Source organism: Loxodonta africana, chromosome 1 (genome assembly GCF_030014295.1).
Source record: "Loxodonta africana isolate mLoxAfr1 chromosome 1, mLoxAfr1.hap2, whole genome shotgun sequence".
Taxonomy (NCBI): domain Eukaryota; kingdom Metazoa; phylum Chordata; class Mammalia; order Proboscidea; family Elephantidae; genus Loxodonta; species Loxodonta africana.
The window spans coordinates 98,437,312-98,461,434 of NC_087342.1; the positions used below are offsets into that span (position 1 = coordinate 98,437,312).

Genomic DNA, 24,123 nt, shown 5'->3' on the forward strand with positions numbered 1-24,123 from the left:
AATCTTTTTTTTTGTGTGTGTGCTTTCCATGACCTCCAGGGTCCTTCTAGTCTCAGTTGGACCGTTAAGTCTGGTCTTTTTACAAGAATTTGGGGTCTGCATCCCACTGCTCTCTTGCTCCGTCAGGGGTTCTCTGTTGTGTTCCCTGTCAGGGTAGTCATTGGTTGTAGCCAGCACCATCTAGTTCTTGTCTTGTGGTCTCAGGCTGATGTAGTTTCTGGTTTATGTGGCTTTTTCTGTCTCTTGGGCTTATAATTATTTTGTGCCTTTGGTGGTCTTCATTCTTCCTTGTCCCGGATGGGCTGAGACCAATTGATGCATCTTAGATGGCCACTTGCTAGCGTTTAAGACCCCAGACACCACTCTCCAAAGTGGGATGCAGAATGTTTTCTTAATAGATTTTATTATGCCAATTGACTTAGAAGTCCCCTGAAACCGTGGTCCCCACGCCCCTGCCGATGCTGTAATCTTTATGGAAGCAGACTGCCATATCTTCTCCTGTGAAGCAAATGATTACTTCCATGTAATGAGACTTAGTACAAAGAAAGAAGCAGATCTACATTCTGGGTAGGAAGCTGGTGCAGGGAGTCTGAGTGTGTGCAACGGCAATCTCCGTTAAATTTAGTGGTCTGTGAAATCTATCACAATGGTAATTCTAAACTGATAAGGTTGGTGTTATTCATTGCAGAAAAATTAAAATGAATAGTTAAGACATAATTTTAAAGGTTAGAAAATAATTTCCTATTGGCAACTATTAGAACTAGAAAACTGACATGGAAAAACAGCGGCAAGATTCTTAAATAATAATTATACATGACATTGGCACAAAAATAGATCAATCAGTGGAAGACAGTTTGAAAACCAGACCAAACATATATAAGAATTTAGTATTTGATAAAAGCGATATTTCATATCAGTGTGGGAAAAAATGGACTCTTCAGAATATATTAAGGCAGTTGGTTGGTTAACCATTTGAATTTTAAGTTAGAGCCATACCTTGTACCATATACCAAAATTAATTATATGTGGATTAAAGATTAAGTTAAAAAAAAAAGCAAAATATTAATCCAATCATATAACAGAATGTTATATACCTTTGAAAATGATGTAAAAGTATGATTACTGGCATGCAACTAAGTTTATGGTATGTTGAGAATATAAAATAGCATAATTTCAAATCATAAAAAAGAGTGGAATATACTTATATATATATACATATATATGCTTAAGTCTAGAAGAGGATCTACCAAAATATAATCTGTTTATGGATGATAGAACTATGGGTTATTTTTGTCCTGTTTTTCAGTATTTTCTGCCAGGTACAATGAACTCATACTACCCAAGTGCAGGATTATTGTTTTTGTTTTTGCGAATCCTTACATGACTAATATGAGAGTCAGAGAAGCTAAAGAGAAGACAGTTTGGTGGGGGGAAGGAAGAGATAAGGCGTTTTCCTGAGGGAAAACTGAAGGATGCATAAAGTCAGGTACAAGTGAGAAATCAGGTAAGTAGGACAAAAAATTCAAGAGCTCCAAAAGCAGTATAGTGTGTCATTTCAGTGAATCAAAATGAGAAAGGAGGTTGAAAATCAGTGGAGCTATGCAATGGTCAGAACACAGATGGTACTTTCAAAGGCGGAGGGTGAGCTTAGAGAGCCAAATCGGTGCTAACTAAGCAGTGACGGAAGGGAGGCTCTCACAGCCAAATCCACCTCCTGCCTTTGTATAGATAGTGCCAAGCTTTTTGAGGGCTTTTCCATATATCCTGTTGGAGAAAGCGTTGTCTAACTTGGTAAAGGCAGCCATCATCCCCATTTTTTATGAATGAAGACACTGAAGCTTAAAGGATATGAATTCTGGGTGACATGACTAGTTAGTAAGAAAGCCAAAGCCAGAACCCACTTTGCTTCAGTGGGTGGTCTTGACGTCATATTTTGTTGTCGTCTCACAGACTTTCAGGAAGGGGTGAGCAAGTTATGGAAACATTTAGTGATTCTAGTCAAACCTGACAAACTTGATATGAATAATCACTGCTGTTACCTAGTATCCACCAAGCATGGGTTATTTTTCTACCCTTTCAAATTTTTAAGGCTCTCTCTCTTTTTTTCTCGAAGGTGAAATTTTGGGAGCATTGTTGAAAGTGAATGACTTTTTAAATGATCACATTAAAACAAGCTACCATATTTCACTTATCAGGTTAGCAAAGATGAGGAAGAGTAGAACGCTGAGTGTTAGCAAGGGTTCAGGGAGTGGACACACTATGCAGGTGGAAGGAGCATAAATTGGTATATTTATAGAAAACTATCTGGCAGTACATATCAAAACGTAAAAATGGTTTACTCTTTTCCCCAGCAATTTTACTTCTAGGAGTTTATTCCAAGGAAATAATGGGATAGATGTCCGAAGATAATGTGTGCAGAGATTTCACCACAGCATCGCTGATTTTTAAAATATTTGTATCTTTCCATATTAAGTGATAAAGAGCCCTGGTGGCAGAGTGATTAAGCACTAAGGAAGAGGAGAAGGATAGGAGAAACTCATAGTAACTGAACATTGACAATACTGTATGCCAACTATTTTCCATCTTTAAGGAGTGCCCTGGTGGTGCAGTGGTTAAGTACTTGGCTGCTAACCAAAAGGTCAGCGGTTTGAACCCACCAGCTGCGCCAAGGGAGAAAGATGTGGCAGTCTGCTTCCGTAAAGATTACAGTCTTGGAAACCCCATGGGGCAGTTCTACTCAGTCCTGTAGGGTCACTATGAGTTGAAATTGACTCGACAGCAATGGGTTTGATACTGATTTTGGGTTGTTTTTTTTTTTTTTTGGTCAATGAACACATACTGCTTTTATGAGCAATAAAAAATCCAATAATGCTATTTTTATTTATGGAAAAAATAATCGTTCCATTACAGAGTTCATATATTACTACCATATTTCATACTGATAAGAAACGCAGCAGCAGTGACCCTGGAAACTACTGGCTTTGCGTTTCTTTCTGACAAATCCTAAGGAATAACAACTCCTAGACTAGGTGATGGATGAAAGGCAAGATGGTGTAGGGGTAGCAATGGCATGGAAAGAATGTGGGAATCCAAGGACCTAGGGTTGGAACCTACCTCTCCCTCTTTGCTAGAGTTGTGATTTGGGGCAAACTGCTAAACTCTCTGGGGCTTGGGGTGTCTGTCTCCTCTCCATGCCCTGCCCCCCGCCTCCAAGCTATAAAGTGAGAATAATTAAACTATCTCTCTGGGGGGTTTTGTGATCGAATAAGATTAGCTTTATTATAAAGGCTCTTTTGTAGACTCAGAGGGCTATTCGTGATAATGAGAATAATAATAAACGTTTATTGAGTCCTTTCTATGTACCAGGCACTGTACTAAGCACTTCAAATGTATTACCTCATTTAATCATGATATCAACGCTGTGTGGTTAATGGTTATTATCCTCTCTTACAAATGAGGAAGTTAAGACACTGAGAGGCTTAGGAACCTGCCTACGGCCACGGCTGTAAGAGGCAGAGCCGTAATAGAAGATCATACTTGGAGAGGAAGCAGCAGGAGCTTTCAAAGAATTACTCATGTTTCACCAGTCTGCCAGCATTCTTTGAGGGAGACAGCAAGTAGGTGGGAAAGAGGGACCCAGTGGAAATAACTTACTAACAAGGGTCTCTGTCTCAGCTTGATTGTTTTGTATTAAAATATAAAATCAAATAGCTAAATTATTGTGAGTCTAGGGAATATAATGTAGGAAAACTGCAAGACTTAGAAATGTGAAAAGTAGAGTTTTTAAGGGCTGAATACTGAAGCTGGTCTTGTTTATCATTTTTAGAAATAGTCTGGAAAATGGAAATCCAGAAAGCCTTAAATATTCAGAAGACTGAATTTCTTCTGAAATTGGAATATTAGGTTGATTAGGGGCTTGCACATACAGTGAGGAGAACCTTGACAGAAAAGGTTCAGTGGAGTTGGTTTTAAAGAAAATATACCTGGAGTATATTTTTAAGATGGTGGTGGCTTAGCTCTGTTAATAATGTCCTAGAACGACACCTTGTAGACGTTTTAGATTGTGTCCATTCACTTCCCTTGTCCCCTTCCACCATCTCCACACCTTTTTAACTTTCTGTTCCCAGAAATCTCAGGTATCAGCAGAGTGCATATGTGAAGCAGAACGGAAAATCTGTTCACCTATAGTAGAAAACATTAGCAGAGTTCTGACTACTGAGCATACGGAATAAAACATAATGGAACTAGACAAAAGTCAATAATGGTAATTAACGTGGTTATGGATGGGGGACTTCAACCCTTGCCTCACAGGATACACAAAAAAGAATTTGAGATTGATCATAAACCTAAATGTTAAAACTATAAAGCTTCTAGAAGAAAACTATTTTTGCAACCCTGGGATAAGCAAAGATTTCTTAGGACCTAGAAAGCCCCAACCATAAAATTAAAAATTGAAAAGTAGACTGCTGAAGTTTAAAAACTTCCCCTCAATTACATTGAGAAAATAAACAGGCAAGTCGCAGACTGGGAGAAAATATTTGCAATACATATATCTGACAGAGAACTTATTTCCAGAACATGTAAAGAACATCTACAACTCAATTTGAAAAAATAAAAAAAGTAGGCAAAAGATTTAAATAGACACCTCACAAAGGAAGATATCCAGGTGCTTAATAAGTATATAAGAATATGCTTAGTATTACTCATCAGAGAATTGCAAATTAAAACTTCAGTGAGATACCCCACTTCATATCCCCATTGTGGGTAAAAAGGCTAAGGACATAAAATGAAGTCCCAGGGTAGTGCAAAGGGTTAACACACTCAGCTGCTAACTGAAAGGTTGTAGGTTTGAATCCACCCAAAGGAGCCTGGTGATTTACTTCTCAAAAATCAGCCATCAGAAACCCTACGGAGCACAGTTCTACTCTGACACACATGGGATCACCATGAGTCAGAGTTGACTCAGTGGCAACTGGTTTTGGGTTTCTCATAAACATACGCCCACCCTATGAGCCAACCATTCTCCTGCTACTTTTTGCCCTGAAAAAAGACTTTCACAAGAATGCACGTGTCAGCTTTATTCATAGTAGCCCCACATTAGAAATTACCCAAATTCCCATCAACAGGAGCATGGGTCGACAATCTGGTATATCCATCCATCGGTTCAATCCACCAGCCCTTTGGTTAGTAGACGAGCATTTAATCATTTGCGCCACCCAGGGATTCCTTGGAAAGTGAGTTTTGTTTTTGTTATGTACTATCAAGTCGATTCCAACTCATAGTGACCCTATGGAACAGAGAAGAACCACCCCATAGAGTTTTCTAGGCTGTAATCTTCACGGGAGCAGATCTCCAGGTCTTTTCTCCCACAGAGCAGCTGGTGGGTTGGAACCACTGACCTGGCTCCTGGAAAGGGAGTAGCCTCTTATTGTTAGGTTTACACTGCCTGTTCTGGTGCATGTTGGAAAATTTGGTGTCAGCGATCTTACTTCTTAGGTTTCGTAGGTGAAGAGATCTTCATTCTGTGATTCTGGGATTATAAAGGAATTAGAATTTATAGGAGACTCTGGAAAGTGCTGGATTAGGTGATTTTCTAAAGTGTGCGCCATTAAACATTAATCCTAAGAGGGTTTCTTTAAAAAAAAAAAAAAACAGTTCTGAGGCCAGATACATTTGGGAAAACTCTGTACACTCAGTCCTCATGGAGTTTCGTAGTGTACTCCAACTGTGATCATTGCAGTATTGTTTGTAATAAGTTAGAAACAACTTAAATATTTGTAGATAGGAGAGCCAGCATGGTACCATAGAATACCATACAATAGTTAGGAATGAACTGCATCTCTGCCTTCCAACATTGTTAGAAAAACATTTTGCAGAATGAGAATGATGCATAATTATGTAGTTTGTGTGTTTTAAAAAACTATATCCTTTTACCAGTATATCTGTGCAGTATAAATGCATTTTTATAATTTTACTAGTAGTGACAGTTCTTTGGAGAAATGACTGGAATTTGGGGTGATGAACAGAGCATCCTTTTTTGTCTTACTGGTAATGTTTGAATTTTTTTAGACGAGAATATATTTGTGTATTATATACAATAAAAATTAATTAAATATAAATAAAATGCCTATTAAGTGCTCAGAAAGTTACTTTCTTTTCCCTCTTTGGAAATATGTGTCCTGCTAAGTCCCAATACTTCCCGTTTATTAATTCATTGTATACAAGTTAAATTCAGTTTTGACCCTTGCTCCTACAGAGGGGAAGGAGGAATCATTATATTCCATCATAACAAGACTGTTTTTCGCACATTGTAAAGATAAATGAAATAACTTATACGGACAGTCTTAGTCAGTGCAAGTTCTCAGGAGACAGGCTTGTTCAAGCTTATTGTATATTGGTCCAAGAGATCTTCTGGAGACCAACAAAGAAAGTCTGAGCTTGGTTCTTGAGCAGCTGTAAAGAGTCAAGAAGCAGTAGCAGTACCTATGGGTAGAGTGGGACATTATGGTTCAAAATGAGTTGATCTTCAGGAAGTGAACCCCCTTTGTGTTAGTAATGCTCTTTCCCATTCCATGGACCTTCTTTCTTATCCTGGTCTCTGGAATTGATTTTCACGTCTTCAGAGTCAGACTTGAGGGCAGTGGTGGTTCTGTTTGACTTTACCAATTGCTGAAGATCAATTTTAAGTTCCTGGCATTTTTTTTTTTTTCTTTTTTTTTGTAACGTAAACATGTTTTTTTCTTTAAGAAAGGGTAAGCCTAAAAAAGCTGTAGCCATATGTCAGGTCTTCTATCAGAACATTCACTTTATTCCCTCAATTTGTCTTAGGTTATAAGTGACATTGACTGAGACTAAAGATCTCATCAGTTAAAAATCTCTCTCCTTTAAACTGATTTGTTTTCAGGCACATGTATTAATCCATCTTTTTAAAGTGGTCATTTTTATATTTCATCCAAGTTAAACAGCCCAATAAAATAGCTCTTTTATTCTTAGGCACTAAACTGAGTAATCAGCTTTATGTTCAAAAATATTCTAGTACGGGTTTGAAGAAATTCACAATATAATTCACATTATGAATATTTTTGGCACCTACTACATGCTGGGCATGTCAGGACATCCAGAGCATGGAAACACATTACTGGCCTTGGTGACCTTACTGCTTCCCATAAAGTGGTGCTAAGCGTGCAACCTACATGCATAAAAATTGCTGGAGATTTAGGGCGAGTCTTCCACCAGAACACCAACTGGAAGTTAGTATGCTATTAACTATGAAAGTGCTAAGTAAAGTGAACTTCAGGAATGCTCTGAGTAGTGGAGCAGCCTTAGAAGGAAAGGTTGCAGGGCGTGATTATCCAGAGGAAAGGTACGAGGCCTCCTGCACGGCTCCTCCATTCTTCTAGTCAGCCAGTGGTGTGCACGTGGCAGTCGCTGTGTGTGTGGTTCTTGATGATTGGGTACTGCTTGGGGCAGAGGTGACATGGTTACAGCTTGGTATGATTGTGGGGTGGGGTGTTGAGGGTTGAGCATGAGCTACAGAAATTAAACGAAAAGGGAAGATAAAAATGAGAACTTGTGCACTGCAATGAAATTTTGCTTTTTTTTTTTTTTTTTTTAGCACAGGTGACTTCTAGTTTCACCTCTGATTCTAGTGTTACGTTGTGATTGTTTTTAATTTCCTAATTAATTGGAAACCCTGGTGGCGTAGTGGTTAAGTACTATGGCTGCTAACCAAAACTTCAGCAGTTGAGATCCACCAGGTGCTCCCTGGAAACTCTATGGGACAGTTCTACTCTGTCCTGTAGGGTCGCTATGAGTCAGAATTGACTCAATGGCAGTGGGTTTGGTTTTTTTTTTTTTTTTGGTCATGCTTAATTACTCTAAGAGTTTATGTGTTAATCTTTAAAATCATATGGGCAGGTTTTTTTTAATTGAACAATTGGACTCTTCCCTCCCCCACTCGTGTCTCTGTCATAAACACCACTATATTTTTGCACTACCGTTCAGCACATAGAATTGATCATGAATATGAACAAAGTCAGTGGATTTGATATCTGTTTGCAGATAAAGCTTTAAATTGTTCCTGATAACACATTAATCAGGAGCCCTGGTGGCACAACGGTTAAGTGCTTGGCTGCTAACCACAAGGTTGGTGGTTCGAACCCACCATTGGCTCCGAGGGAGAAAAGACCTGGCAGTCTACTCCCATAAAGATTCCAGCACAGGAAACGCTATGGGGCAGTTCTCCTCTGTCCTGTAGGTTGCTATAAGCCAGAACTGACGGCACACAAAACACATTTATCAACACTCTTGCTAATTTAGTAAAGATTCTTTTTAAATCAACCCAATTCTTCTCAATATAAAAATCATAAACATGTTTTAAGATTCCCATTTCTCTTGAGGACAAGAATGAGAGCTGCCCTTGTCAGGTCTCTAATTCAGCTTTCATGGCACAGAAGTCCTTGGAAACCTGTTTTGGGAGAGCTGAAGATCATGCATTTTCCTGTCTTCCAGGATTTATCTCTGGTCAAGCAGACAGTTGAGGATACACAGTCTGAGGATGAATGTTCAGCGTGCCAGTGATGGCGACAGGTTATTGCGGCAAGAGGCCAGCCGCCTAGTGGATGATACTTCAACTGCAACTCAAGAAAAAGAAGCAAGTAGCCTGGCTTCATCTGGTCTTCAAAATCTTACTTATCCCTTAAGTCCCAGGAGTGATGGTACGGTGATTAGATCCTGACATAATTTGGGGGGCTTTCTGATACCTAAGCATCCACTCTACCCAGAATGCATGAATGTATTTAATCTAAATAAATTATCCAGTTAATTGGCATAACTTGTATATCACAGTTAAGTAAAGCTGACCATCATAGAACGTCTCCAGTTACGTCATAAGTTCAGTACATTTAACTTGATGATAATGGTGTAAGAGAAGCAGCAACACGTTTGAAGTCAGAAGACAGATGCAAAGTCTAGCACTGCCACTTGTTGTAGCTATAACCGTGGATAAGATCCTTAATCTTTCTGAGTCCTGCTTTCCTAATCTAGGAAACAGAGACATTAAATATTCTTCCTACCTCACAAGGCTTGTGGTTTAATGAGTTAATGGATGTGAAAACTGTTGACAAATGGCTAGGTTCTTTTTAACTTTTAATAAAAACAGTAGGAATAATAAAATGGCAACTAGTAATTAAGCACTCGTTGTGCTAGGAACTTTACATATATCCTTTATATAGGATGGCAAACTATGTCCCATGGATCAGATCTGACCCAGTCCCTGTTTTTGTAAATAAAATTTTACTGGAACACAACCATGCCCATTTATATACCTACTGTGTATTGGCTGCTTCCCTACTACTGTGGCAGAGTTGAGCCATAAAGCCTGAAATACTTCTTGGCCTCTTAAGAAAAACCCTCACAGCTGTTACTATCCTTGTAGTACAGATGAGGAAGCTGAGGCTTAGAAAGTTTAGGTAACTTGCTAAGGTTCACATTATTAGGATGTAGGGGACTGGGATTCCAGTCTGTTTTTCTGACCAGGCTATGCTATTATTATTTTGTATGTATAAACTGACGGAAAACAGAGTGTGACTGCCACCCTAGGGTATACCTTTAGGGAGAACTTGAGTCATGAATCTTTTCCTGCTAACCCATTTAAACTGAGTAAAACCTGAGGCATCCTTCGGACATCAAACTCTATTTAATTGCTTCATTGTTGGGGAGAAATCAAGCTTTCTATAAAGAACTGAACATCATAGAGATTAGGATTTACAATGCATAGGATAATTACATCAGGTCATGTAATGGACAGCCACACAATACTGGGAATCGTGGCCTAGCCAAGTTGGCATACATTTTGGGGGGACACAATTCATAACATTCCTGAAAAATAGTACACAAATTTAAAATACATGAGGGGTGAGAGTGATAGATGCAGTTGTGTCTATAACATTTTATTTCTTTCAAAAAGAAAAGTTTGAAGAAAACTTAGAAAAATGTTAACTAAGCTTACCAAATCTAGGTGATAGGACATGGTTACATATTGTATTAAGTCTGTACTTCTGTATGTTTGGAATTTTCATTTTTTTAACCTTAAAATATATTAGGAACACTCCTGTTTAAAAGAATCCTCTGGTAAAGCCTTTTATGAATACTTGCTTCTAATTATCTTACATATAATCTAGATTTCATATATTTAGTTGTAAGCTACTTTTGTATCATGTGGTTTTATACATTTTTAAGTGCTCTCACACCTTATTTCAGGTGATAGTCAACAACCCTGTGAGGTAAATGGAGTGAACGTTATTGTCCTTCACTTTACAGATGATGAGCCAGGTTCAGAAAAATTAGATAAATTGTTTAAAGAAAATGGCTATTTAGTGACACTAGAACAAAAACTGAGATTCCATGAATGAATCCTAATCCAGGGTCATTTGCACCAGACTTTTCTTCTGAGAGCAAGTCCTGCTTATTCTAAAAATGGCCTGTGTGCTATTAGTGAATTGGATTCTCCAGTGCAGGGTGAAAATGAATTTTTCTGTGAATTTCTAGGAAAAAATGTGGAGAATATAGAAATGAATAGCTTTGGCACACAGAGATAGTAAGTTCCTTAAATAAAACATAGGAAATATAGGAGTTTTATTTAGAGGTAGGAGCCCTGGTGTTGCAGTGGTTAAGCGCTTGACTTCGAACCCACCAGCCACTTCACAGGAGAAGGATGTGGCAGCGTGCTTCCATAAAGCCTTACAGACAAGGAATCCCCATGGGGCAGCTCTGCTCTGTCCTAAAGGGTCACTATAAGTTGGAGTCGACTCGACGGCACTCAATAAAAAACAGTTTAGGGGTAGGAGTGAAAACAGAAGTAAAAAATGATTGATTTTGTGGAACAAAACTTGAAGAGTTATGGAGTGTGGCAGAGGACTGCCGTTTTTCCACGTTTTTTTCCTACTGTTTGATTTTTTTTTTTAATCATGTACATAGTTTAAAATGTTTTAGTCATTTTAAAGTACAGGCATTCCTGCCTTTAATCTCTGCCCCCCACACGAAAACACTTGGAAGAAAGCTCAGGGGGTCCAATATTTTTATCTTTACTTGCTCCAGGCAAGAGGTTTTGCCTGCGAGGCCCATGAAACGAAACAAGATAAATGGACACACCAGCCCAGGGGCAAGGACGAGAAGGCAGAAAGGGACAGGAAAGCTGGTAATGGGAACCTAAGGTCCAGAAGGGGAGAGTGTTCACATGTCATGGGGTTGGCAACCAGTGTCACAAAACAGTATGTATATTGTTTAATGAGAAGCTAGTTCTGTAAACTTTCGTCTAAAAAACAATAACAAAAACAAAAAGTTTTTGCCTGTGAACCTCAAAGTTTTTTTTTTTTAAGCAGTTTTCTTTTCCCCCAAGGCTTTTTATTCTCAAGTTATTTTGGTTTGTTTGTGTGCTCTTTTAGACCTTTCACTTGACTATGCCTCTCATCCAGCGCATCTTCAGTTCCCTCACATAATGCCACTTCCCGAAGACATCAAAGGCTCTTGCTTCCAAACTGGGAATAAACGGAACCATGAACCCTTTATTGCTCCAGAACGATTTGGAAACAGCAGCGTGGGCTTTGGCAGTAACTCCCACGCCCAAGCGCCAGAGAAAGTGACGCTTCTTGTAGATGGCACTCGTTTTGTTGTGAATCCACAGATTTTCACTGCTCATCCGGATACCATGTTGGGAAGGTAACTGACAATAACTTCCTTCCAGGTTCACTCTGTTCTCTAGAATGCTTAGCTGTACCTGCTGTTTATCTTTCATCAGATGTGAGAGTAAAAAAGCATTGCATTTGTGAGAAAGGGAGGGCAAGCTGGTAAGCTTATACATGTTGGTGATGTTTTTTATTTTTTAATATTTTATACTTACTTTGCTTACAAAGCTAGTACAATGAAATGAGCCCCCCTCAAAAGGAAGTAAAATCTAGGTAGAACGATGGAAAATAACCTGCTGAATCTGTTTCCCTACTCTATAAACTTGCTCTAAAACAGAAGTCAGATATTTAATTTCTTGTATCCACAATTTGTATAATTTCATAAAAGTAATAGTGTTTTCTGAGTTCTGCAGCTCCAAGGTACTGGAGACCTAAGTCATGGTTTTTTGTTTGTTTTTTAATAATAGAATTAAACAAGTGTTCCACATGATACAGGACAAAGCCACACAGGAGAAAATCTAAATGGACTCTTACCCACTTAGAAGTAGATTTTATCTTATTTCAAGATCTAACCTCTATCAGGAGCCCTGGTGGCACAGTGGTTAAGTGTTTGGCTGCTAACCAAAAGGTCGGTGGTTCAAATCCACCAGCCACTCCTTCGAAACCATATGGGGCAGTTCTGCTCTGTCCTATAGGGTCGCTATGCATCAGAATCAATTTGACAGCAGTGGGATTTGTTCTGTAACCTCTATCAGGACTTTGAACTAACTTGAACTCAATTAGAAATCAGAATGAATCACTAATTTGTCAGATTCTAGGCTAAATGGAATTCATCTATTTTGTGCTGAATATAGACATACAATTCACGGCAGTTTTTAACTAGAACCAAACCTATATATTTCTCAAACATCTGAATTAAGATGGCACTAGAATAATAAAGGATTTTCCACATTGGCCCTGTATTTTATCAAGCTTGACTTCCTGTCCTTAGTCTTGATACTACCACCACTGTTGGCTCCCCAAAAAGTATTCCTCAGTGCAGGCTGGCTATAGTACATTGCCTCTGAAAGTAGGGATCAAGAGAAGAGAGGCTAACATCTTCTGGGTAACAGATTCTTGGGTGACATCTGGGTTCTTTGGATGTAGGAAGGGTTGTCAGATGAAGAAGAGAGTCTGACTACTTATTTAGGTGGTTCATTCAGCTGAGTAGGCCGAGGTCACAAGTTCTGTGAGTTATTTAGGTTTGTTCTGTCCTATAGCTATATACAGTAGCCAGTGAGCTTACAAATGTGGGCCAGTAATCACAGAGGGGAGGCACTGAGAGAACTGGAATGAATTTAATGCAAATTCATGTCACTACTAGATAAGCAACTCTGAGAATAAGTCCTGCTGATGATAGATGGAGGATTATATGAATGGCATGTTGTTCACTATTCTGATTCACAGCTGTCTCAGCTAGACTTTAGCCAGAGTGTTCCAGAAAAATGTCAGCGTTCTTTGAAGACAACTTTAATCAAGATGGATTTCTTATGTACGGTGCAGTGATTTGGAAAGCATGTGATTTGGGAATCTTTTACAGACCTCTGAAAGGCAGCCAGTCCAGAGTAGAAGATAACAGTTGGCAACAGTTGAATAACAGGGTTTCCCAGCAGGTTAAGGAAGGAAGTATCCGTTTCCTTTGGGAAATCAAATCAGGCTGACTAAAGGCACCCGACTGCCTGCCCTCTGCTTTGTGCCAGCTTCCCATTCCTCAGCTCATACACAGAGTGCAACAGGAGTAGAAGTCATAGGGCCTGTCAGACAGGAGGGGAACTGAGAGAAGAGAGGAAGGATGGGAAGTGGTGAATGAGAAAAGGTAAGACTTCCTCCCTGTGCCCTCATGACCTCGTGAATTCATACCAGCGCAGGCTTGCTTCTCTTAAATATGTCAAACTGCTGGTCAGCCTAATACCTACCCTCCTTTTCTACTTGACCTGAAATTTCCCTCATTAAAGTTACTTCCTAGATTGAGTAAGGGCAACTTTTTCCAAAGCTCCACCATTAAAATGCGTCAGGAAAGGGAAAACATTAACTTACTTGCACCTATTAATACAGATTCATCTACCAGATTAGAGATTGAAAAGGAAAACTCAGAAATACTGAGGAATAGCATACTGGATAGGTAAATGTTGATGGAGGCAAGGGAGGGAACAGGAAAGATCAGGTGCATGAGCTTCCTGAGCTATCACAGTGCACAGGCAGTTTCCTGGGCAGTGGGGAGGGTATGAAAGGCAACATCACACACTCAGAGATTTTCAAGGGCCAACGCCACAGTTGCTGTCTTACTACAATTACTGTCAGACTCACTACAGGTGAACTTTGCAGACGCGCTGCTTCATTCCTTCTTGCATACAAATATTTAAAGCAATTGCTCCATTTTCTTATCTAAAGGGAGTTTCCCTAAGACTCAAATATGTCTAGTAGGGGTCGGGTCCCAGTGTTGCATTTTTAACTTAACACCGTGAGACAGTAGAGTGAAGTCTCTCAGAATAAAGTGGCAGAAGTCTCATCTGTGAAGGGTTCTGCTGGAGAAGATAACCTTATTGCCTGTGTCTCTTTCAGGATGTTTGGACCAGGAAGAGAGTACAACTTCACGCGGCCCAATGATAAGGGAGAGTATGAGATTGCTGAAGGAATTAGTGCAACTGTATTTCGCACGGTGCTGGTGTGTAGTGGTCGTTTTTTGCTACATCCACTTCCCTGGGCATGCACAGTCAGCAGCCTTGAGTCCCGTCAAACTGTGTTACTGACATTAGGGTCCCTGGTTTCTAGTTGTTGCCTTTCCCTCCTTACTTCCTATTTCTCTAACCTTAAGTCCTTCTTGCTTCTCTGAGCTCGGTCAGGTACCGAGTTGTGATTCAACCTGTCAGGATAGCCAGGAGCCACTTTACTATTTAATTAACCCATTGCTCTAGCAGAGTCCAGAGTGAGTAGGGTAGAAAAGGTCATTTTTCGCCTTGTTCTTTGCCTACATTTTGTCCTCCTAATCTGTTTACAGGATTACTACAAAACTGGTCTCATCAGTTGTCCTGATGGCATCTCTATTCCAGACCTCAGAGATACATGTGATTATCTCTGCATCAACTTTGACTTCAACACTGTCCGATGTCAAGATCTGAGTAAGTACAGGAGGAGCTGCCAGCAGCATTTACTTTGAATTTGCTTGGAATTGACTGATATTTTTATTACTAAACAGAAGGGAGTTCAAGTGTAGGTTGAAAATCACCTGCAAAGGCAGAGATGTGATACTAATTACGGTCACCCATTCTTCCTCTTGCCTCAAAGTATTGAAAAATCGGAATAAAAAAAAGGTAGTAGGTCTTAAATCTAGCTTGACCACTGAGTCACCAAGCTAGTTGCATTCCCTCTCCAGATCCTGGTGTCTGTCATTCATCTCTTTAACAGACAAGGATACTGATTTGGAGACATAAGGAAAGGCTCACTAATAAAATCAAAGTATGTAAATGGTCTGGGCTCTTCTTACCATTATTTTTATCATCATTATTGTCGTAGTTATCTAGTGCTGCTATAACAGAAATACCACAAGTGGATGGCCTTAACAAAGAGAAGTTTATTTTCTCACAGGAAAGTAGGGTAAAAGTCCAAATTCAGGGCATCAGCTCCAGGGGAAGGCTTTCTCTCTCTGCAGGCTCTGAAGGAAGGTCCCTGTCCTCAATCTTCCCCTGGTGGAGGAGCTCCTTAGGCACAGGGACCCTGGGTCCAAAGTACAAGCTCTGCTCCCGGCACTGCTTTCTTGGTGGTATGAGGTCCCCTTGTCTCTCTGCCAGCTTCTCTGTTTTATATCTGAAGAGATTGCCTCTAGACACAATCCAATCTTGTAGATTGAGTCCTGCCTGGCTAACACAACTGCTGCCCATCCTCCTCCATTAACATCATAGAGGCAGGATTTACAACATATAGGAAAATCACACAATACTGGGAATCATGGCCTAGCCCAATTGATACATTTTTGGGGGGACATAATTCAATCCGTGACAGTTATTAACTTAGTTTGCTAAGTGCCCTATAGAGACTTGTTTTAAATTTTGTAACAATTAACCGTGAAGCATGGGTGATGATGTCACTTAAGAAGAATGAGAAATTATCTTGCTCTCAGGGCTCTGAGCTTAAGGCTGGGTTTAGAACTCAGATTGTCTTGACTATAAACTTCATGCTCTTATCACTATCTAGACTTCCTGAAACTACTTAGCACATTATTCTTTTGAAGTTGTTGTTATTGTTAGGTGCTGTCAGGTCGATTCTGACTCACAGTGACCCCATGTGACAGAATAGATTGCCCCTGGTGTTTTCTTGGCTGTAATCCTTATGGAAGCAGGTTGCCAAGTCTTTCTCGTATGGAGCTGCTGCTTGGGTTTGAACCGCCAGCCTTTAGGTTAGCAGCGGAGTGCTTAACGGTTTGCACCATCTGGGCTCTTTGTTCTCTGAAGTACATGAAGCACTTTCCTACATGTTCCACAAGGGCTTCTGGATTTGTCATTTCTCTACTGGGCCTAGCACACACTTACAGCAAGCTCCTTAGTGTCTCTAGACTAAGGTTATTCCTCTACTGTGGCCCTCTAACTACTGAAATTGGGGTCCAGAGCATCTTCAGAAGAGGTACTACAAAGAGTAATCCCCAAATGATGGTTCTCTCTTGTAGAATTAATATGCTTATGGTCCAACGCTGTATGTACAACAAAACCGCAATTGATCAGAGTGCCCAATGATCATTAAACCTGAGTAAGTTGAAGAATGGTAGGATATGAAACATATCTAAGTTAGCTTAATTATCACCTTGGAGCAGAAAACAATCTCCTTGCCTTTAAATGGGCCACTTGTCTGGACCTTATCCTTGATAACATCTATTACCTCATAGCCTTTTTTCATTCTGGTAATACGTGCATTTGGGCAGAAGGGATGTTCACCTGCTTTTTCTCTCACCAGGTGCATTACTGCATGAACTGTCTAATGATGGTGCTCACAAGCAGTTTGATCACTACCTCGAGGAGCTGATCCTGCCCATCATGGTCGGCTGTGCCAAGAAAGGGGAGCGAGAGTGCCACATTGTTGTGCTGACAGATGAGGATTCTGTGGACTGGGATGAAGACCACCCCCCACCTATGGGGGAGGAATATTCCCAAAGTAGGAGCCCCCTACATGGTGTAGACGTTTTCAGCAAGAAACACACGCTGTCCAGAGCAGCACTTAGATCTTAGAACCATCGTGACTAGCACACTCACCTGGATGATAAGCCCCTAGCAATGGCAGGTCTAACCTTTATGCTGGGGAATGTAGCGAATATTATACCTCCCACTCCTACCTCTAATGTCTGATACTGCGTTAGATATTGAGGTAGCGCAGTAAATGGTGGTTTCATTGTTTTCTTTATTCCTTTTCATTTTTAAATCTTTTTGAATTGGTAATAATTCAAAATTCAGGAACTACAAAAAGATGTACATTGAAAAGTCTGGTTCCCACTCCTGCTCCATCCACCTAGTCTTCCTCCTCAGTTTCTTTTACAGCCTTCCAGGTATACTCAGTACATACAATTACATACACAATTTTTCCCTTTTTTTCAGTGATACTGTATTAGACACAGTGTCCATATCATGTCTTACATAAAAACTGCCCATGTTCTTTTTTATGGCTGCATAGTATTCCGTTGCATGAATGTGCCTAACTGATTTAACCAATACCCTGTTGGTAGACATTTAAGCTATGTCCAGTTTCTTGCCATTTAAATGATGCTGCACTGAATGTCCTTTTACATAGTCTTCTCACACATGTATATCTCTACAGAATAATGATACTAAAGATGGAATTTGCATCAAAAGCTTTGTGCTTCTTTAATTTTGATAGATGCTGCCAAACTGGCCTCCACAAAGGTGGTACCAGTTTACACTCACAAAATAATACACAACAGGTTTGTTTCCCGTACCTTCACCAACATGGTGTTTTACTAAACTTTTATCTTTGCCAGTCTGATAGGTAAGAACAGCATCTCATTGAGTTTGAATTTGCATTTTTCATTTCATGAGTGAAGGTGAACATGTTTTCAGTTTTTAAGAGCCATTTTCATTTCTTTTCCTGTTTGCTGTATTTGTGTCTTTTGCCCATTACTGTAATTGTTCGTTTTCCTTACCGATTTTTGAAAGCTGTTTGTGGCAGCTTTCTGTATATATTAAGGGAATTACCTTTGTAGTATGAGTTGTAGCTATTTTTTCCAGTTGGTTATTTAGTTTCTTAGTTTTGCTAACGGTATTTTGAGCTGTGCAGAGATGTATTTTTACGTAGTCAACCATATTTCTTTCATGGCTTCTCGGTTTTATGTCATATGCAGAAAACCCTTCCCCACCCTGATTGCTATAAAAACTCCTCTGATTTCTTTTAGTATTCCTACAGTTTATTAATTTAACATTTAGTCTTTGATTTATCTGGATTTTTTGGCATCATGGGTGAGGTATACCTTTCATTAGTCTCAATCAGTTAGCTCATCTCCTTATGGAACTCATCATGACTAAGCTCCATTTTTTTTTTCTCCTAGTTCTTTATAGCTCCAAGCTCTATAGATTCTTCAAATACATTGAAAATCGGGATGTTGCAAAAACGGTGTTGAAGGAACGGGGCCTAAAAAACATTCGCATTGGAATTGAAGGTAAAAAAAAAATCTCAGTCAGTATTCAGGTTGCATGTTTATGGAGTAGGGTGGATCCAATGGCAACAGCCTGTGTCCTCAAAATTCAGCTTCCAGAGGGCCTAGGGCGTAGGCACACATGAAAAGTACTTTCCTACTCATGTTCAAAGGATTTTTGCTTTTGTTTGCCCACACTTTTTATTTTCAGTTGAAAATGCATTAAAACAGCCCAGGAATAGGCTCCTGTTTGCTACCTGAGGATAAAGAGAAGTGAGGGCAGGGGCGTGCTGGTGGGTAAATACAGCAGGCTTGTGGTCTCACCAAGCGGGAGGACTGTTCTGCCAGCAATCTTGGTGAGGGTGTTTCTGAGATCTAAATGGGTCCTTCTGAAAATTACAGGTTGAGAACTCAAAATTTGTCATTATTCCACTACATACCTTTGAGGAACATCTGGATATATTTACAGAACTACTTCAGATCATCTTGAGCAATGGCTCCCAACCTGTGGTCCCCAGGCCCATAGAAGGGTCTCAGAGACTGATTCTTGCAGGGTGCTGAAGCGACCTTGGTCTCTCCCTCTCACCCCGCATCGTGTCTTTGACTCTTGTGTTTTGCTACTCATGCTGCCTCACTATTGCCCGCAGAACTCATCAGACCTTTACTGTGTCTGATTTAGGTTGGAATTTAAAGCTGGAAGAGATTCTAAGATCATCCATTTAATAACCTTCTACTGTGTCCTTCACTTGACTCCTGGGAAACCCCAGGCACAGGTTAATAGGGATCCTTCATTTCCCAGGGCAGACCATCAAAGTGTTCTGCCATTAGAACGTTCTTCCAAACATCTCATGGATAACTACTGCCTCCCTCCTCTGCCTTTCTACTTCTAGCCTCTGAAGCTACTCTTTTAAGGTTTCTTTTCCCTGTCACAACCTTTAAGATTTTTCAGGCAGTATCGCTGTTTTTTTAGCCTAAACATTCCACATTTCCTTACACATTCCACATTTCCCCACACACTATGCCCTGTAACCTGTTCTGTTGAGTGAGTAGATTCATAGCGACCCTCTAGGCAGCAGAATTAAGAGGAGTGAAATAGCCATGCCCTGGTGGGATTTTTATTCTGTGGTATTACTGCCAGTAACGATACTCCTAAAATGATTAAGGGGCTTCTCTTCCCCTTCCATTAGAGGGATAGAATTCTTGTTACTTCCCTAGCTTTAATTAGCTCCTTCTATTTGTTAGGGACTAGTGGGTTAGGGACAAGACCTATTAGCCTGAGCAGGAGGGAAGGAAGCATGTAGATAGTTGGAGCTGGAAGGGCCGGGATCGGTAACCGGTTAGCTTCCCAAGTAGTTTTCATGTGAAGTCTTTGGGTTTGGGAGGAAATTGATGTGGGTAGGAAAAAGACAGTATGGGCACCAAAACCAAACCTGTTGCTGTCAAGTCTATTCCAACTCATAGTCACCCTGTAGGACAGAAAACTGCCCCATAGGGTTTCCAAGGAGTGGCTGGTGAATTCGAAGTGCTGACCTTTTGGTCAGCAGCCACAGCTCCAGTACAGGTGCCAGAGTGAGCAATTTTCCAGAGTCATGAAACCGGGCCTTTTTCACTGTTTCAGGTTATCCTACCTGTAAGGAAAAGATTAAGAGAAGACCTGGTGGCCGGTCTGAAGTAATCTACAATTACGTGCAGCGCCCCTTCATCCAGATGTCATGGGAAAAGGAAGAAGGAAAGAGTCGCCACGTGGATTTCCAGTGTGTTCGAAGCAAATCCCTCACCAATTTGGTAGCTGCTGGAGAGGATGTCTTGGAGGACCAGGAGATACTAATGCACCACCCACCCCAGGTGGATGAACTTGACCGGCTGAACGCCCCCCTTTCTCAGATGGCGTCTAATGACTTTCAGGATTAGGGCCAGTGTGGGCCCACTCCTTTTTGGAGTATTTCTCTGTCTGGGATGCCCGCACCCCATCCTCCCCATGGTTTGTCTCACTCTGAGTAGGGGACATGTTTCTCCCCTATCCTTTCCCTTTCTCTCGTAATTAATATGTGTTCTTTTACGTTCACGCCTCCAGCAGGAGGTGAAAAAGCACCAGTAATTAAGCTACCAGCTTTGCAGCAGCTCTGGGAACTTGAGAAATTTGGGTCTGGTGCTGTTCACTGAGTCTTGGAATAACTGCAAAAGCAGGAAAGGCAGGCTCCAGTTGCCTCATAGTCAGCAAAACAATCCTCATCCTTTACACACAGTTCTTGGATTTTTGTTTGGTTTCATACCAGGCAAATCACTTTGTAGCAAGGGACCAAACTTAAAAGGAGAGAATCTCTGTCTCCTGAAAGCAGGCACTGATGGGGTGGTCATTAGAGGTTGATAAGGAAGCCATTCCTAGTGGTTCCTGCACCCAGATTTTATCTGGGGAGAACAAGGCACTCATCCAAAATGTCCAAAAGGAGATTCTTAAGATTTTAAAATCAGTTTTGTTTTTCATTAATGCAGTGACCAATCCAAAACCACATCAACAGATTCTTTGGCAGGGAGGGTGATGGCATAACAATGCTTATAAAACTTACTGAGTTTCAAGGTTTTTAAGCCTAACAGATTCCTCATTTGGAGAGAAACTCACAACTCAAGTAGAAGAACTTCTCCAAATCAAGCACTGTAATAATTATCCTGGTTTGGAACCTCGCGTGAAGCCATCGGTCTTGGGCCCTGTGCGGCACAATGCTGTGCGTGTGCCTGGGAGACCTTAGACTTGGTTTAAAGGCTTTTAGTTTGTGGGCTGAAATGTCCTACAAGTACTCAATGGAAATACAGGAGCTCAAGGGAGGGGGCACCCCACTGAAGGCTCAGTGCGGAAATGTCACCTGCGCAGGCTGTCCTGGTATGGAGATTTTTCTTTGAATATTCTTTTCATACCGTGGAATTTTTCTGGACATCAGTACATTTCAGTTTTTGAAATAGCCCATCAGCCACTTAAACACTAAGAAAACAATACCAATGTTATCCTTCAAAGGAAAGGTGAACCGAAGGGAAATTAGGCCTAAGTAAATTTTGATCTTTCTGTTAACAGTGCGTGGTAGAAGACCTCAGACTGCTCTCCCCAAGCCCCATAGTACTGAGCCACCTTTCTCTGATGTCTCCCAGGCTATTAACAGCAGAGTTGGCTTAAGAAATGGGCAGCACCCCTGTATGGGTATGGTGACGGGTGAATGCCTTCATAGTCTAGGAACTGAACAGTAAAAGCCAGATGTGTTTTGAGGTTACCTCCCATTTTGTGTTATAAGTTGGCCTCCCAGTCACCCATCCAGGGTATTTACTCACCACAGATTGGGAAGAGACGTAGTTCCTTTCAGGTTCTTTAAGAGGATGACTTTGGTTTTCTTAAATTCCATTTTTGTAAGATACTATAGGGCAAACTACTTGATTCCACTTTATGATTCCCCTAGTTAGAATTCTCCAAAGATAAAGGTAGGATATTTTTTCCAAGCTTGAAGAAAGTTTTCTTAAGAAATGTGTTCTCTGTGCATGTGACCAGCGTTACAGTGGCAGTCAAGGTTCTGTTCCTTACTCAGAGAGGGAAATAGGGGTTAAAGTGAGCCATTCCACACCTAGAGGTCTTCTGATAACCGTAGACTTCCGTTTGCAAGGCTGATGGTCAGGGTTTAAGGGGGTAACTTGTAGCCAGGGGGTAGTTTTTGTTCATGTGAAACTCTTGACTCATATTTGAGTTTCGGTTTGGCGTTGACCTTACCAGCACCTCGTTCATACCAACTAGCAGTTGGCCAGCCCAGTAATTGTTTAATGGTGGTTCCTTTACCCTTCTCAGTGGACTTCCATGCCATTGCAAAGGAATTGAATTATCTAATGCTTATGTATTTTATGACTTTCCTCATGAGTTTTTTTGGTATGTATAACTTCCCCTCAAGTATACAGCTTACATGTTGTTAACATTAAGTGTAAACACTCCAGGGCTAACACTAATTAGCCCTTGCATTGGTAAAAAGACAGCTATGAAAGTATGGCGTGTACCTGACACTTTGTTCTATGTAAATAATTTTCTCAGGCTTTCAAGAACTAGGTCTTGTTTTTCCCCAGTTTGCGTTAACATGCTCTTAGCCCCAACCCAGGGGGGTTGAGTGAGCTGGGAATCTGTGGCACTAAACCTCTGCCAATGTCACCTGGGTGATAGTGACTTGAGGGAAACCCCTCGTCCCAGCCTGGAGCCCAGCATCACTGCAGTGGGGTGGGTCCACTTAGCCAGGACATTTCAGCAATGGCAGGACTTCTCAGTCCTCATGTGGACAAGGGCTGGGCTGTGGTTATTCCCTTCAAAGTCAGTTACTGGCCAGCTGAGGCAAGAAATGCTCTCATAATAGTTAAAAAAAAAAAGTGGAAATCAGGTTTGGTGTTTTTCCTAAGTGCCTAAATAAATAAGCCAGGATGTTTATACAGAAACTTTTTTTTAAGAAAATGGTTTTACCCAGAATATGTTACTCAGAGGCATCTCAGCAAACCAAGATGAACCTGAATTCGAGGCTCAGAATCTGTGTGTGTATCGTATCATGTGTACTTGATTAGGAAATATTAGCCTATGAGGAGCTGGGGAGAGGGCAAGGAGACAGTGCTAAATGTGTCAAGTTATTTCATGGTCTCTACAAAGTGGAGGAAAAGTATATAAAGAGTGACAGCAAAAAGAGGAAGGAAGATAGAAAGTAGCTGGATTTACCGTACAATATGCAATAACCAAAAAAAAAACCAAACCCGTTGCCGTCGAGTCGATTCTGACTCATAGCGACCCTATAGGACAGAGTAGAACTGCCCCATAGAGTTTCCAAGGAGCACCTGGTGGATCCGAACTGCCGACCTTTAGGTTAGCAGCTGTAGCACTTAACAACTACGCCACCAGGGTTTCCACAATATGCAATAGCCAATATTATTTTAAACTAAAGCCCAAGAAAGCAGCGTAATAGCTAGTGTATACAGGTCTATGAAAGTACTTTGGAGTAAGCCCGGGAAGGGTAGGTATAGTTGCAAATAGTGTTCCAAGGGGTCCTTCTTTAAATAAATACTTATCTAGCACACAGGCTTAACTAAAACTCTGTTATAAAGGAAGTTTTAATTTTTAATCAAGTGTCAGTAGAAAGTTAAGAATCAAGAGGTTTTAGTAATTTGTTCAACGCCACTTCTTGCCGTCATTTTGAAATTAACATAGGCGTAGTGGGCCCAGAAAGCAAATCTGATGCCTTCCTGAAAGAGCGAGCCACATTTGTGCCCTGGGTGGGATCCCCTCTTCAGTAGAACATTACATTTTTTCTTAAATGCAAAATGCCTGTAGGTTTTGCCTTTTACTTTGTATTTACTTTTAAAATTGCACTTGTTCACCTACCAGTGTTTACGAAATCCTGTTTGTGGGATGCTTTTTCTATAATTAAAGTGTTATCATTTTTGTGTCTGTACTGTTTTTTAGTAGAAAATCAGAAGATGTTAAAAGGGACTTAAAGAGGTGGTACCCAGATTGCCCAGGACAGAGCCTCTGCCTTCCCTAAAGGGGATATGGGGCCTACCGTGAGCCTGCGTGTGCTTTTTCACCCTGGTGGTACTTTATAACTTACAGGTACCAGAGCCCTTTATGGGCAGCCTTCTCTCAAGGTCCTGGTTAACCTGCATTCAGGGCCCCTTGAATGCCCATAGTTCCTCAAATCCAACTAAATGGGACTCCACAGGGCCAAATTCAGAAGGGTAGGGAAGCCATGAACATCTAGTGGTGGTTTG

General features: G+C 40.7%; 1 protein-coding gene across 5 annotated transcripts in view; it reads left to right on the forward strand.

Annotated features, from left to right (window-relative positions):
- KCTD20 (potassium channel tetramerization domain containing 20) overlaps positions 1 to 23,282 on the forward strand; it is a 43,943-nt gene extending 20,661 nt beyond the window's left edge. For 4 of the 5 annotated variants that reach the window (XM_003403943.4, XM_010588035.3, XM_010588029.3 and 1 more), the window contains 7 exons: positions 8,512 to 8,717; positions 11,445 to 11,718; positions 14,286 to 14,388; positions 14,722 to 14,842; positions 16,668 to 16,865; positions 18,268 to 18,378; positions 19,973 to 23,282. In XM_003403943.4, the coding sequence (XP_003403991.1) occupies positions 8,558 to 8,717; positions 11,445 to 11,718; positions 14,286 to 14,388; positions 14,722 to 14,842; positions 16,668 to 16,865; positions 18,268 to 18,378; positions 19,973 to 20,265 (1,260 nt within the window). In that variant the 5' untranslated portion in view covers positions 8,512 to 8,557 and the 3' untranslated portion in view covers positions 20,266 to 23,282. The remainder of the gene's footprint in view (positions 1 to 8,511; positions 8,718 to 11,444; positions 11,719 to 14,285; positions 14,389 to 14,721; positions 14,843 to 16,667; positions 16,866 to 18,267; positions 18,379 to 19,972) is intronic. The other variant, XM_023546325.2, reaches the window with a different exon arrangement.
- The last annotated feature ends 841 nt before the right edge of the window (positions 23,283 to 24,123 follow it).